This window comes from Dipodomys spectabilis, unplaced genomic scaffold (assembly GCF_019054845.1).
Source record: "Dipodomys spectabilis isolate Male_0828 unplaced genomic scaffold, ASM1905484v1 ptg000158l, whole genome shotgun sequence".
In the NCBI taxonomy this organism is placed as follows: Eukaryota; Metazoa; Chordata; class Mammalia; order Rodentia; family Heteromyidae; genus Dipodomys; species Dipodomys spectabilis.
This window is the reverse complement of record NW_024870835.1, coordinates 4642875-4656933: the sequence shown is the minus strand read 5'-3', so window position 1 is coordinate 4656933 and position 14059 is coordinate 4642875. Positions and strand designations below refer to the sequence as shown.

Genomic DNA, 14059 nt, shown 5'->3' with positions numbered 1-14059 from the left:
AAAATAATTACTGTGGCTTTAGAGCGAATTATTTCCCTCATTAGGTTTTTTGTTTTTTTTTTTTTGGTGGGGGGGTCCGGTCGTGGGGCCTGAACTCTGGGCCGAGGCGCTGTCCCTCAGCTCTTCAGCTCAAGGCTAGCGCTCTACCACTTGAGCCACAGCACCACTTCCGGCTTTTTTCTTTTTGCTTATGTGGTGCTGGAGAATCGAACCCAGGGCCTCACGCATGCAAGGCGAGTGCTCTACCACTGAGCCACCTTCCCAGCCCCCCTCATTAGGTCTTTATGTTGAGAACATTCATTGAAACCTGATATTAACCACATCATAATTACATGTCCCAATCAGACAATCTTACAGCCTTAAAGTTTATGAAAAGAAAAGTCTGTATTCTTTCTAGAAACTGCCCATTTACTGGAGACCCCTGATCCCTTCCTCTTTTCCTGTGTCCATTGCCTAAGGCCTGTGTCGACCATGGCTATGAACAAAGAAAAAATTTGTCAAGCATCTAAGTTTCTTTTAGGTAAAGTGCTATAAAAGTTATATAGTACAGAAGGCCAAGAGTTAAACTCAGAGTTAAGTACAGGCTAAAGTGGCCCTGCTGAGAAAGTCATAACAACTTGACCCCAAATCATTTCACAAAGCTAGAGAAGGAGTTAAACAAAATATCTGACAAAAAAAAAGACAGAGGAAATACCATAATAGCTAACTACAGACATGAACCTAGACTAGGAAATGGAGATTTTCACCATGAGAAAAGAGTCATGCTTCCAGTTTAATATATACATATTTAGATCAGATAAGTTGATGTTAGGGGAATGAATCCCAAGATAATTATTTAAATGGTTTTATTTCTTCCATGCAATTGTTTCTAACATATTTATAAGATGATTTCTTTGTTGCTTTGTATGTCCCTCCCCCACGGTATAACCCCTGCTTTCACTGTATTTGATGTTGGTATAATTTGTGGAGGGGAAGGACAAAAACAAATCGTTTAACTAGGGATACAGGTGGACCCATTGCAACAATGAGATGTACAAGTCGTTATGTCAAAAACGAACTTTACAACTTTGGTGGGGGGGGGGAGGATTGGGTGGGGGAGGGGGGAGTATGGGAAGGGATGGGAAGGGGAAACAAAGAGGAGGCAACAATGCTTGATAAGAAATGTACTTGTTATCTTGCCCATGTAATTGTAACTCCTCTGTACGGTATTCTCACGATAAAAAAATACATATTTTTAATATTTTATGATCTCTAAGCAGTTGTATATAGGAGTTGCCATTCACTCAAGCAGTTTATGAATACAGTACATCCTGATCAATGTCACCCCTTTCAACATTCTCACCCACCCCTCCCAACCCACCCCCCTCTTTCCTTACTAATCTTAATTTTAGGTTATATATTGAATTTTTGCAATTGAAGCAGTTTATGTGTACAATGCATCTTGATCTTTGTCATCACCCCGCTTCAACTCACCCCTTCTCTTATATTTCTTATATTTCTCTGGTATAAACAACAAATTCTTGCCTGTGTTCTCCCCCCTCCCCACCTTCATTCTTCTACCCCTCTTCCCTTGACCCACCTCTCTCCTCTTGCAAGCACCCATTTCCTAGTACTTTGTTGAACTTTGATTTAGTCTTTTTAAAGAATTATACAAATTTCAGAATTTGTTATTATGTCCAAGGAATCAATTATAATAAAAACAGACTTTTTTACTCAGTCCTGAAGCTTGAACTCTGGGTCTGGGTACTGTCCCTGAGCTCTTCTACTCAGGGCTAGTGCTCTACCACTTTGTGCCACAGCCCTACTTTCAGTTTTCTGGTGATTTATTGGAGATAAGAGTCTCATGGACTTTCTTGCCCAGGCTGGCTTTGAACTGTGATTCTAAGATCTCAGCCTCCTGAAAAGCTAGGATTGCAGGTGTGAGCCACCCAGCAATAGAATCTATTTTTAAAAGAATCCTTCATCTTGCCAAAAAAAACATCTTTCACCCTTACCCTGAATCTCTCCCTTCTCTTGAGAGGAAATAGTCCATGGAGGACCAGCTTCTATTCTGTTTCCTATCTGTCAAAATTTAAATCTCTTTCAGACTCTCCCATCTTGAATGCAAAATAACTAAAATAAGACATAGTCCTTCACTGGACTTCATTCCCTTCCAGTCTCTTCTCCTACTCTCTCTCCTAGAAATGAATGTCCATGGGTGGTCTACTTGCCATCTTCATCTCCTGCCTAAGCCCCAACCATCAAATCCCATTCTACTTCTTAGTTCTTGTAAGACTTCCAAGTACCATGTTGTTTCCAGAGCCAATCTCTGCTTCTAATCCAGGTCTCGCCAAGTCCTCTTCACAGCATCCATCTTCTCACACATTTTTTCAGGCTCCCTTCCTTGACTTCTGTGATCTCACTTCCTGTGATTTCTCCCTTTTTTATCATAGTCTGCTCTGGGTTGGGGAGGGGGGATGCTATTTTGCAGTTGATTTATTTTATTAGTGCCACATGTGATTTTTCACACTTCCCTAGGTCAAAGGACACATTCTAAGGAAGCAATTATGTCATCCCAGGCAAGCGGGGGGAGCCCAACACAGAGTACTGAAAAAGATAGCTTGGGTAAACTACAGGTCTTGATCCCTTGCCTTGATCCTGATGTGACACAGCCCTTCCTCATCGGACTGGAACAGGTGGAATTACAGCATGCTCCTGCCAGCATCTAAGCTACACAATACTGTAAGGCCCACTAGGAAGGCGCCTCCCTCCTCTTGGTCAAGTCTCCCCCAGTACCTGCTTTACCTAGGTAAACTGGCAGAGGGAGACAGTTAGTTACCTCCCTCTTCACTGAGGTCACATCCTGGAATTCCCTCCCTGGCCCCATCATGCCTGTGGGAGGTCACATCTGCTTCCAGTGTGGCCACACCTCCCCCCTACTGGCCACACCTGGCTGAATCCTCTCCCCACCCCTTCCCTACTTAAACCCCCACCCCTTCCCTACTTAAACCCAGGTGGGACATTGGCTGGCCTCTTTCAGCCAGGTGTGACTCCACCAAGCATGGAAGGGCAGCAGTTGGGTAATAAAACTCTCTCCTGCCTGAATACCATGTGGTGTTCTCTTCATCAGCTACCTAATTAAACCTACCTATTTGATTTACCTAACAAGTACTATCTCCCTCCTGTACTCAGTTCCTCAAATCCTACCAAGGCAGAAGGTAGCCCCTTATCACCATTTCATATAGTCTGGAAAAATATTGTAGAAAGCACTAAAGAGTGACCAAATTCAGCAGATTCTGGAGGAGAATCAATAGAAGCTATGAGCACTGGCTGGGTCTTCACTGCTTGCGTTTCCATTAACTCCTTAAGAATCACAACTTCCCATCTGAAAGCAAAGAGCCTGTGACAGGCCAAGTAGCTAAAAAGCAATTTTTTGTTTGTTATCTTTTTTGACGTAGAACCAAAAGACCAAATCAGAGGTAACTACAGATGCTAGGAATTAAGAACTAATCCCAGGAAGGAGAGAACTGATGTTGGAAAGTCAAAGCTCTGTTTATAACTGGGCCTTAATCCCTGCTTGATCTCACAAGCTTGAGGCAGACTTTAAACAACCTTGCTAAAGACAGAAAACAGAACGGAAGTTGGAGCTGTTGAAGTGAGAAGGCTGAGTCTATGTAACTTCTTACAGCCACCTGGTGTCTTGTTGGGTAGAATGAGGTTTCTACCCAGTATTGAAAAGCCTAGAGGTAAGAGGCCATTCATTAGATACAGATGCCTAGCTCAAGGTGAGCTAGGAGAACCCTGCTTCAGAGAACTGCAGATATCATAGCCTTAGGAAAACTTTCATAGAGAATGCTCTGATTCTGCTTTGATTACCTCTCTAAATGGCTTGAGTCAGCCACCTCTGAGGAGCATCTAAGATTTCCCCTCTATGGAAAGGCTGAGGTATATCTTCCCTAGATGGAAAAGTTCTGCTGTACCTAAGCACCTAAAAGTACCTAAGCTTATACCTGAGTTTGTCCATATAAGGTATACTTTTGTTAAGGCTTGATCTTCACCCCAAGCATGTGGTTTTTGTCTTTAAAAGCTTAGTGCAGGCTTTGTTCAGGGCTACAGGTCCTTGAGACAGGAGTCCACCTGCAGACACCAGCTCTCCAGTAAAGACTCTCAATTTGACCTCTCAAAATATGGCTTCTCTGTTTCTCATGGCTGGATTCACCTTACAATACTATTACCTAAGACAGGTACTTTGCATGCTGAGGCCAATAAAATCACCCGCTTGATAAACAAAAATTTTCTTCAAAGGAATAGAGAGAGGGAAGGAAGGAAGAAAAAAAAACAGGGAGAGGAGAGGGGAGGGGAGGAAAAAGGAAACAGATTTATCAGGCACTAGATAAAATGTCTCCTTTTAAATATCCACAAACTCAAAGACTCATATTGTTTAGACAATTCAAAAGCTCTGAAATTACCCAGGCAAGGTCAATGCTAAGAATTTTATCCAGTTGTCTTCATCGGGCACAATTTCAAGGGAAGTAATTATATCCCCAAAGGTATAAACTTTAAATCATGTATGTATTTCAACTGAAATTGTATAAAGTTCAATAGGTAGAGCAAGCCTTGAGCCCATGACCAACTCTCTCACTTCCTTTCTTGCTTTTAGAGAGGGTATCAAAGGCTCTCTTTCAGCACTTTCCTCCTTTGCTCTCCTCCATTTACTAAAGAGTCTTATAATAAACAAAAGTGTATGCTACCAGCTTCCTGCGCACTGCCTTGCAGATCCATCCAGTGTGACCTCAACCCTATTGCCCCTCTGTGCCTCCAGTCCACTCTACCCCTGGCCCCACTTCCTTTTAGGGAAAATATGCCATCTTTAGGGAGCTGACTTAGCTAACAAAAGTAATGTCCCAGAAGTAATGGCCCAAGTGCTTTATCTAGTGACATGCCTAAGGCCAAATGGAGCCTGACGTACAAACCTCTTATTCATAAATTGATCTCAGATCCACCTGAACTAAAGGCAAATCGTATGCAAGAGAATTGCCACGGGCTGCAATAACTAGTTTCACACTAAGCAGTGCTGGAACTCTCACATATTTTCCTTATGGCACCTGCTGTAAATCCTGAAGATTTATGGTCACTAAGAGTTGTGTGCAGCTGTAATCATGTCCCATGCTGGGATGATAACCTTTCCAGAAACCAGGTGTTTTCTGTGTCTGGACTTAATCACCCGACCCAGCCAAGCCCTGGGCCACATGACTTTTTCCTGCAGCAGGTGAAAGCCCAATGGCCAATCTCAGAAACTCTGCAGAGTCAATCTTTACACAGGGAAGTGAGTGGAACAATGTGGTGATAAGGTCTCAAAAGCAAAGTTGACAATCCCAGATAAAGACTTAGTGCTGACCATCCTTTCCCCCAGAAGTCTCTAGGAACACATAGAGGGTGTTTCTCTAACCCCTGAATAATGACATAACTTTGTTCTCAGCATGGCAGGCTTGGGGTTGAGAAACAATGAAACTGAGGCACATAGGAGAGAATAGATGTCTTCTACTCATTTTCTCCTGGCTTTTCTTTCTGGGATAGGAAATAAAGAAGAGGAGAGAATCAAACCTGATTTATTTCCATCCGAATAGGTAACCTGGCTACTGCCTTTTTTTCTTTTTCAAGCCCTATAATCATTAATAGATTGTTTTGAAAGTTCTTTTAGTAACTTCTAGCTGCAGCCTGATGTGAACTTCATCTACTGTTCCTGTGGCTCTAAAAGGACAGAGGGCCTTCTGAATGATATGTTTATAGTTGTATGTGACACGAGGCAAGGGTAGTTTAGGACAGGTCAGATGATAAGTTTTGTTTTGCAAAGCAGGACAGAAGGAGGGAGCTAATAAAGGGCTACATCTGGAGGCCTTGGCGCTAGGCAATGGGGAGGAGATCAGTGATGGGGCAGGAATACTGCACCAGTGAAAGGCTCTGACTTTGTTCTCCTAAGCTTTGGACAAGAAACAAAAAGCATCCCCCAGCATCCAACCCTCTGAGAACTCTTTTCTGAACCTCTATAATAGGAAATATAGTCCTAATACAACAACATCAACACTTCACATCTAAAATAGTGTTGATTTCCTAAAAATTGCTTATAAAGTGGAGAGAATACCCAGAATTGGATGGAGTTTGTGTGTCAGCCCTCAACACTACTCTTAGAATTTTCTGCCAGATAGACATCTCCTACATATAGACCTGAGGCTCTCAGGTTGCTGTTGTCCATGAGCACATAAAAGAAAAAGCAGACCTGGCACCGGTGGCTCACACCTGTAATCTTAGCTACTCAGGAAGCTGAGATCTGAACATCATTGTTCAAAAGCCAGCCAAGGCACGAAAGCCCAGACTCTTATCTGCAATTAACCACCAAAAAGACTGGAAGTAGAGATAGCTCAAGTGGACAATCACTAGCCTTGAGTACAAAAGCTCAGGGACAGCACCCAGGCCTGGCATGAAAGAAAGAGAGGAATAGAAGGGAGGAAGGCAGAAAGAGAGGAAGGAAGGAAGGGAGGGAGGCCAGGAGGAAGGGAGGGAAGCAAGCAATGCTGAAGAATGTCCAACATCTTTTGTTGTGGTCTTTCAAATCTTAGAGATGCTATTTTCTTAGCTAAAAGTCACCCAAACTTAAGATTCATAAAGTATAATACATGGTAAGTTTATAAAGCAGTGATATAATTTCTAATGTATCCAGTAACATTGAACTTCAGACCAAATCATTTGCGGTAAATGCTTAAGATAAAGGTGGCCTAATTCACCAGGCCCCAGTGGCTCTTGCCTGTAATCCTAGCTACTCAGGAGGCTGAGATCACAGTTCAAAGCTAGCTCAGGCAGGAAAGTCTTTAAGAAGCTTATTTTTCAATTAACCACTAGAAAACTGAAACTGCAGCTGCAGCTCAAGTAGTAGTGTTTGCCTTGAACAAAAAAAGCTCGGGAACAGCACCCAGGCCCTGAGTTCAAGCCCCAGGACTAGCACCAAAAAAAAGTGACCTAACTGAGATTAAGAATCAGACCAGGCCTGGTACTAGTGACTCACGCCTGTAATCCTAGCTACTCAAGATGCTGAGATCTGAGGATCGCAGTTCAAAGCCAGCCCAGGGAGGAAAGTCTGTGAGACCCTTATCTCCAATAAGCCACTCACAAACCAGAAGTGGCACTGTGGCTCAAGTGGTAGAGCAGTAACCTTGAGCTGAAGAGCTGAGGGACAGCATCCAGGCCCAGAGTTCAAGCCCCATGACCAACAACAACAACAACAAAAAAAAGGATCAGACCAGGTCCTCAGCTACCTCCCATCCTCAAGCTGCCCCTGCCCAATAGTTCCCACTAAGTTCAGAAAGCCCTTGCCTTTTTTTCTCCCATTATGGGACCACCTATACTTAACCTAAAAATGAACTTCCTGTAGATGGAGATAACAGGCTAGTAGATATGATCATCTTTAACTCAGAGGGTGTTTCTAGTCCTACCCTGAAAAAAAAAAAAGCTGTTCTGCTTCACCTGGGCCATCTGGAATCTTTACTAGAACAGCATAAAATTATGATACAAAGGGCAAGCTACAGGGAGGAAAGTCAGCTGGTCCTTTAAACACCTGTGATGTGCAAACGCTGTGTGGGAACAATCAATATCCAGTGCATGGCAATCCTGCCCTTTAGGGATGAAGAATGGAAAGGCAGAGAGCAATTCATCTTGCAGGTGTCACCTGGAAACTAAATCAGATTATCTGAGACTCTGCTCAATTGTGCTCAAAGATGTCCCTACTCTCCTGGATAGGCATCACCACCTAGGGGTTACTAAACTAGTCCATGGAGGATTCACTAGAGTTCTGAAAGCCATTCAACAACCTTCAGACTAAAGCATTTCCCCCAGCTCCTTTCAACAAGCACACACTCTGCTATCCCATTCAGCCTCTGCAGAGAGCTAGTCCAAAGAATTCGAGTTTGCAAATCAACTAAAGTATGTCAGAATAATTTTTAAAGGAAATATATACTTTGTTCATATTTCTTGAACATTCAAGGCAACCTAGAAACTTAGAGCATAAGCCAGGCACCAGTGGCTCATACCTGTCATCCTTGCTACTCCAGAGGCTGAGATCTGAGGATTGCAGTTCAAAGCCAGGCTGGGCAGGAAAGTCTGTGAGAATTTTATTTCCAGTTAATCACACACAAAAAAAAAAGCTGGAAGTGGAAAAGTTGCTCAAGTGGTAGAGCCCTAGCCTGAGCAAAAAAGTTCAAGGACACTGCCCAGTAAATAAATAAATAAAGCATCATTGCAAAAGTAGCCATCCATTCTCTAGTATCAATACTTGTTCACCACCCCCATCACCCAAGCTGACATGGAGCCTCCTATAAAACCCAGAAACTCCTTTTTCAGCTTCAGCTCCCTCTCTTCTCTTCCCTTTATGATATTGTTTTATCTCCTTCCCTTTATTATATAGACAAATTCTGTCTTTCTCTGGGCCCTCCTAGGCAAGAACCACCCTTTCTCTTTAGGAGAGGTTTGCGAACAACTAAGCAGGCTAATAAATGTAAGATATTCTTTTACAGATTTAGTAAATATGAAGGCATTAATGGCATATGTCAACACTGCATATGAGTGCATTAATGGTGCACATTATTACATGGACATGACACATCAGTTTTATTTTGTTTTGTTTTTGTTGGTCGTGGGGCCTGAACTCTGGGCCTGGGCGCTGTCCCTGAGCTCTTCAGCTCAAGGCTAGCGCTCTACCACGTGAGTCATAGCTCCACTTCCAGCCTTTTCTGCTTATGTGGTGCTGAGGAATCGAACCCAGGGCCTCACGCATGCAAGGCAAGCATTCTACCACTGAGCCACCTTCCCAGCCCCGACACATCAGTTTTGTACATAGGTTATTGATTCAGTGCTATACATTGTACATTACTACTATTTTCCCTTACCTGGATGTAGTCATGCCTTCCATTGGTATGGGTCCTTTCTTGTACTCCCCTTTGGGCTTGAAGGAATCTCTGGGCAGGTAAGAGTTATAGGTAGGGTAGTTCTCCGTGTATTCAGAGAGAAAGTATGGTTGCTCTGTTTTATCATAAATCTTAGTAGCAAGATGTGGACAGTGATGCCGCCTATAAAAGACACATGGAGATTGCTTGGTTATTTTCTCTGGAGGAATACAATCAGTTTGATCATGCTATTTCCTCCATATGAGACCCAGATTATATACCACATGACTCCTAGCATTAAAAATTTTTTAAATTAGAATTTAACTCTTATTTTTCTCTAGCAAACCATATGAAAGGACCAGAACTTAAAAGACAATTTAGCCAGGTACCAGTGGCACACTCCTATAATCCTAGCTACTCAAGAGGTTAAGATCTGAGGATCACAGTTCAAAACCCACCCAGGCAAGAAAGCCCATGAAAACACATCTCCAAACCACTAAAAAGCAAGGAGTTGAGCAGTGACTCAGGTGCTTCCTGAGCACCTGCTTTCAGCAAAAAAAAAAACTGAGGGACAGTGCCCAGGCCTGACTTAGAACCCCAGGACATGCACCAAAAATAAATAACAACAACAATATAAAGAATCTGTAATTGTAATTGGTTAATCAAAATCATAAAATCATATACAAGCATGGCCACAATGGCCCTCCCTGTATTGAGGCCTCCCAACAAGCCATCAATGAAGAGCTTAATACTAACTCAACAAGCTGCACCAAGGCCCTGCCCTAGAGCTAGGCTGGTTGTCTTTTGAGCTAGTTAGTTCCTGGGCCAATTCAAAATACCACCACTGCAAGCAAGTGGTATCATTTATACACAGGAAAATCACTTCGCTTCTGAGGCCACTAAATATTATTGACGATGTGACCCCATTTCACATAGAAAATCTTACTGTATTGATCCAGCCCTCATTTCAATACTACAACCTTAAATAGATGGGGGAGAATGACAAAAAGGGTGACGGCTTATCAAAACGCATTACACTTACAAGCTGACAGGGTGAATTGAAATTCTATTGTCTAACTCTGTAAGGATAATAAATAAATAAATAAATGAACGTCCTCCTGATTATCTTATAGCTGAATACAAACCACCACCACCTTCTCTGTCCTCCTCACTTGGTATGCACAGTCTCGCAAATCACCTTGAGTTTGTTTATTCTTTCTCCCATCAGGCTCAGCATCCTTAACTTATTCACTGCTACATGACCACTACCCTCAAATCCTGCCTGGTATTCAGTAAACATTCGTTGGGTCAATGGGTACAGATATGAATTATTAAATGATAGATAATATCTTAAATTTCCAATTTAAAGTGAGCTTTTCCATTCTTCATGCATGGTAATAGACTTATTCTACTTATAGCTGAACAACAGGCAACTGTTGGAGCTGTCAAAAATTAAACACACAATGCATGATTTATTTGTATATCACAAACAGTTCTTACAGATCAGCTGGGGCACCTTTAGTCCTAAAGAACTAGCACCAGAAAATATTTCATGGTAGTGATTTCCAGCATAGTTCTATCAAAGTGTGACATGTAATTGTTTTTACAACTTATTTACAGAAATGAAAATACATAGTACTCTAGGGAAGCACCTAGATGCAAGGAAGAGGAAAAGTATAGGAGAGAGAGTAACTGAGACCTCATCACTGCTTAATATAAACTACTTTCCAAGCAATACTGCTCCTGTTGCTAATAAACCCAACATTTCACATACACATGCTGCCAACACAGTTGCTCTGTGAATCTCTCTTCACCTTTCAGCACATAGTCAACTTCTGAATACAACCACATAATAACAAATACCTTTGGCCAGGCACCAAGGACTCACACTATAATCCTAGTGCCTCAGGAGGCTGAGATCTGAGAATCACAGTTCAAAGCCAGTCTAGGCAGACACATCTCTGAAACTCACCAATGAACCATGAAAAAATCAGAACTAAAGTAGTTCTCAAAAAGTATTACTCAAGGGGCTGGGAACATGGCTTAGTGGTAAAGTGCTTGCCTAGTATGCACGAAGCCCTGGGTTCGATTCCTTAGACCACATAAACAGAAGAAGCTGGAAGTGGCACTGTGGCTCAAGTGGTAGAGTGCTTGCCTTGAGCTGAAGAGCTGAGGGACAGCGCCCAGGCCCAGAGTTCAAGCCCCACAACAGCCAAAAAAAAAAAAAAAACCAAATTCCCAGAAAATCAACAACCCAATTAATAAATAGGCAAATGAACTGAACAGAGACTTCTCGAAGTACAAATGGTCCATAAAGAATGCTTAGCCGGGCACCGGTGACTCACGCCTGTAATCTTAGCTACTCAGAAGGCTGAGCTCTGAGGATCACGGTTCAAAAGACCGTGAGACTCCTATCTCCAATAAACCACTAGAAAACCGGAAGTGGTGCTGTGGCTCAAGTGGTAGAGCCCGCGCCTTGAGCTGAAGAGCTGAGGGACAGAGCCCAGGCCCAGAGTTCAAGCCCTGCGACCGACAAAAAAAAAAAAAAGAAGAAGAAAAGAAATGCTTAGCTAAGCACTCATGGCTCACACTTATAATCCTAGCTACTCAGGAAGCTGAGATCTGAGAATCACGGTTCAAAGCCAGCCAGGGCTGACAAGTCGCCGTGAGATTCTTATCTCCAATTAACCACCAGAAAACCAGAAGTGGTGCTATGGTTCAAAGAGTGCTATCTTTGAGCAAAAGAGTTCAAGTCCCATGACAGATGGAAGAAAGGAAGGAACAAAGGAAGAAAGAAAGAAAGAAAGATAGGTCCCTGGCCATAAAGGAAATGCAAATCAAAATAAAATCAAGATTTTATTGACCATCATCAAGAACGTAACAATTCTGACATGAATGCCAGGGTAAGGTAAACCCTTACACACTGTTGATAGGATCTAAAACAGTACAACCACTACTGAAATCAGTGTGAAAGTTTCTCAAAAATCTAAAATTGGACTGTAATCCTAGCTACTCAGAAGTCTGAGATCTGAAAAATTGCAGTTAGAAGCTAGCCCAGACAGAAAAGTCCATGAGAATCTTATCTACAATTAACTATCAAAAAGCCAAAAGTAAAGCTGTGGCTCAAGTGGTAGAGAACTAAGTCTTGAGCACAAAAGCTCAGGGACAGTGTTCAGGCCCTGAGTTTACACCCCAGGAGTGACGCACACACACAAAAAAAATCTAAAAATAAAACTACCAGATGATCCAGCAATACCATTCTTGGATTCACATTCCAAAACAATGAGCCTACCATGGTACATGTAGTGAAGAGGGCTAGGGAAGAGGCAGAGAGCAGAACATAGCTGGACTTCACAGGTGGAAGATCTCCTCCCTCTGCCACTGACTATTGTGCAATAGTGAGAAATTACTTAGCTCTTCTCAACTCCAGCTTCCTTCTGTGTAATAATGTGAATAGTGATTCTTACTAGTTAATAAGATTGTGTGGATTAAATCAGGTACTGGAAGTGAAAGGCCTTGCCTGGGCCAAGACAAGCACTCTAATTTAATAGGCTACATTTATGGAGCTATTGCTATAAACCACATGGGAAACTTATCTATTGTCCTAACTAATCTCCACAGCAATCCTAGGAGAGTGGCCCAGTTAATAAATGTGGAAACTGAGATTTAGGGGATGTTATTTAAAGTCACCTGGCCAGAAGGTGATGGAGATAAGAAGGTTCCAAAGACTTCAGTCTCAATCACACAATATGCTGTATGGCTTACTAAAATGCCAGCTTTTAAAAATACCTGTTCACCAGGCACTGGTGGCTCAGGCTTGTAATCCTAGCTACTCATGAGGCTGAGATCTGAGGATTGCGGTTCAAACCAGTACAGGCAGAAAAGTCTGTGTGATTCTTAACTCCAATGAACCAGCAAGAAAACCAGAAGTGAAGCTGTGGATCAAAGTGGTAGAATACTAGCCTTGAACAAAAAAGCTCAGAGACAGTGCCCAGGCCCTGAGTTCCAACCTCACAACTGATGATAGATAGATAGATAGAGAGAGAGAGAGAGAGAGAGAGAGAGAGAGAGAGAGAGAGAGAGAGAGAGAGAGAGAGAGAGATACACACAGGCACTCGGGCGGGTGTGTGTGTGTGTGTGTGTGTGTGTGTGTGTGTGTGTGTGTGTGTGTGTGTGTGTGTGTGTGTGTGTGTGTGTGTGTGTGTGTGTGTGTGTGTGTGTGAAGCCAGAAGGAGTTGAAAAGTCCCCATGAAAATTTTATCTCCAATTAACCACCAGAAAAACTAGAAAATAGTGCTGTGTTTTAAAGAGTGCTAGCTTTGAGCAAAAGATCTCAGAGACAGTGCCCAGGCCCTGAGTTCAAGCCCCATGACTGACAAAAAAAGAAAAACAAAAAGAAACATTCAACATCCCTGGCCATAAAGGAAATGAAAATGAAAATAAAATCAAGATTTTATGAGCATCATCAAGAACATAACAATGTTGATATGAATGGCAGGGTGGAGTAAACCCTTATACGCTGTTGATGTGATATTTATACTCAGCTAAACCTAAAGGTAATGGGGTAATAGGCAGAATTTTGACCTCCTTCATCCAAATCCCTTTTAGCCTTCCAAGACAGACATCTTATCTTTCCTACTAATCCTGAAAATATGCCAATAGAAACTGACAAATAGCTACAATTCCATCTGTATTTGAAAACTCTGGTCTTTCCCTGAGTGTTCTTTACCATATAAACAAGAGACTGTCCTTAAAGTAGTAACAACAGCCAGGGAAGTGAAGAATACAATGTTGGATCTTGGAGGACCCTGGAGACCAGCCAGTCCCCAGCCTAGACTTCACCACACAGATGTGGATGCTGAGACCCAGAAATATGGAGTTACTGCCTAAGGTCACACAGATGGCCAGCACAGCTTTCACCCCACAGCCCATATTACCCCCCACATCACTGACTTCCACTTACAATCCAATTTAAAACCCAAAGTTGAGCCTCTTAAAGGATTTGCAGCCTGCTTTTTCTTTTTCCCAGTAGAGGAAAGCCTTTGAACTGTCACAGCTGCTGATGAGGGAAGAAAACACCCAAGAAAATGTGTTTCCAGTCTGGGGATGGAGGCAGGGAGGAGAGGTATACCAAGTCACAAGCCATA

General features: G+C 42.5%; 1 protein-coding gene across 1 annotated transcript in view; it reads right to left on the bottom strand.

Annotated features, from left to right (window-relative positions):
• The window catches only part of Saxo1 (stabilizer of axonemal microtubules 1), a 29070-nt gene extending 15226 nt beyond the window's left edge, over window positions 1-13844 (bottom strand). The window contains exons 1-2 of the mRNA XM_042692936.1: window positions 13642-13844; window positions 8916-9095 (exon numbers count right to left, since the gene is read on the bottom strand). Coding sequence (XP_042548870.1) covers window positions 8916-9095; window positions 13642-13844 — 383 coding nt within the window. The remainder of the gene's footprint in view (window positions 1-8915; window positions 9096-13641) is intronic.
• Between the last annotated feature and the right edge of the window lie 215 nt (window positions 13845-14059).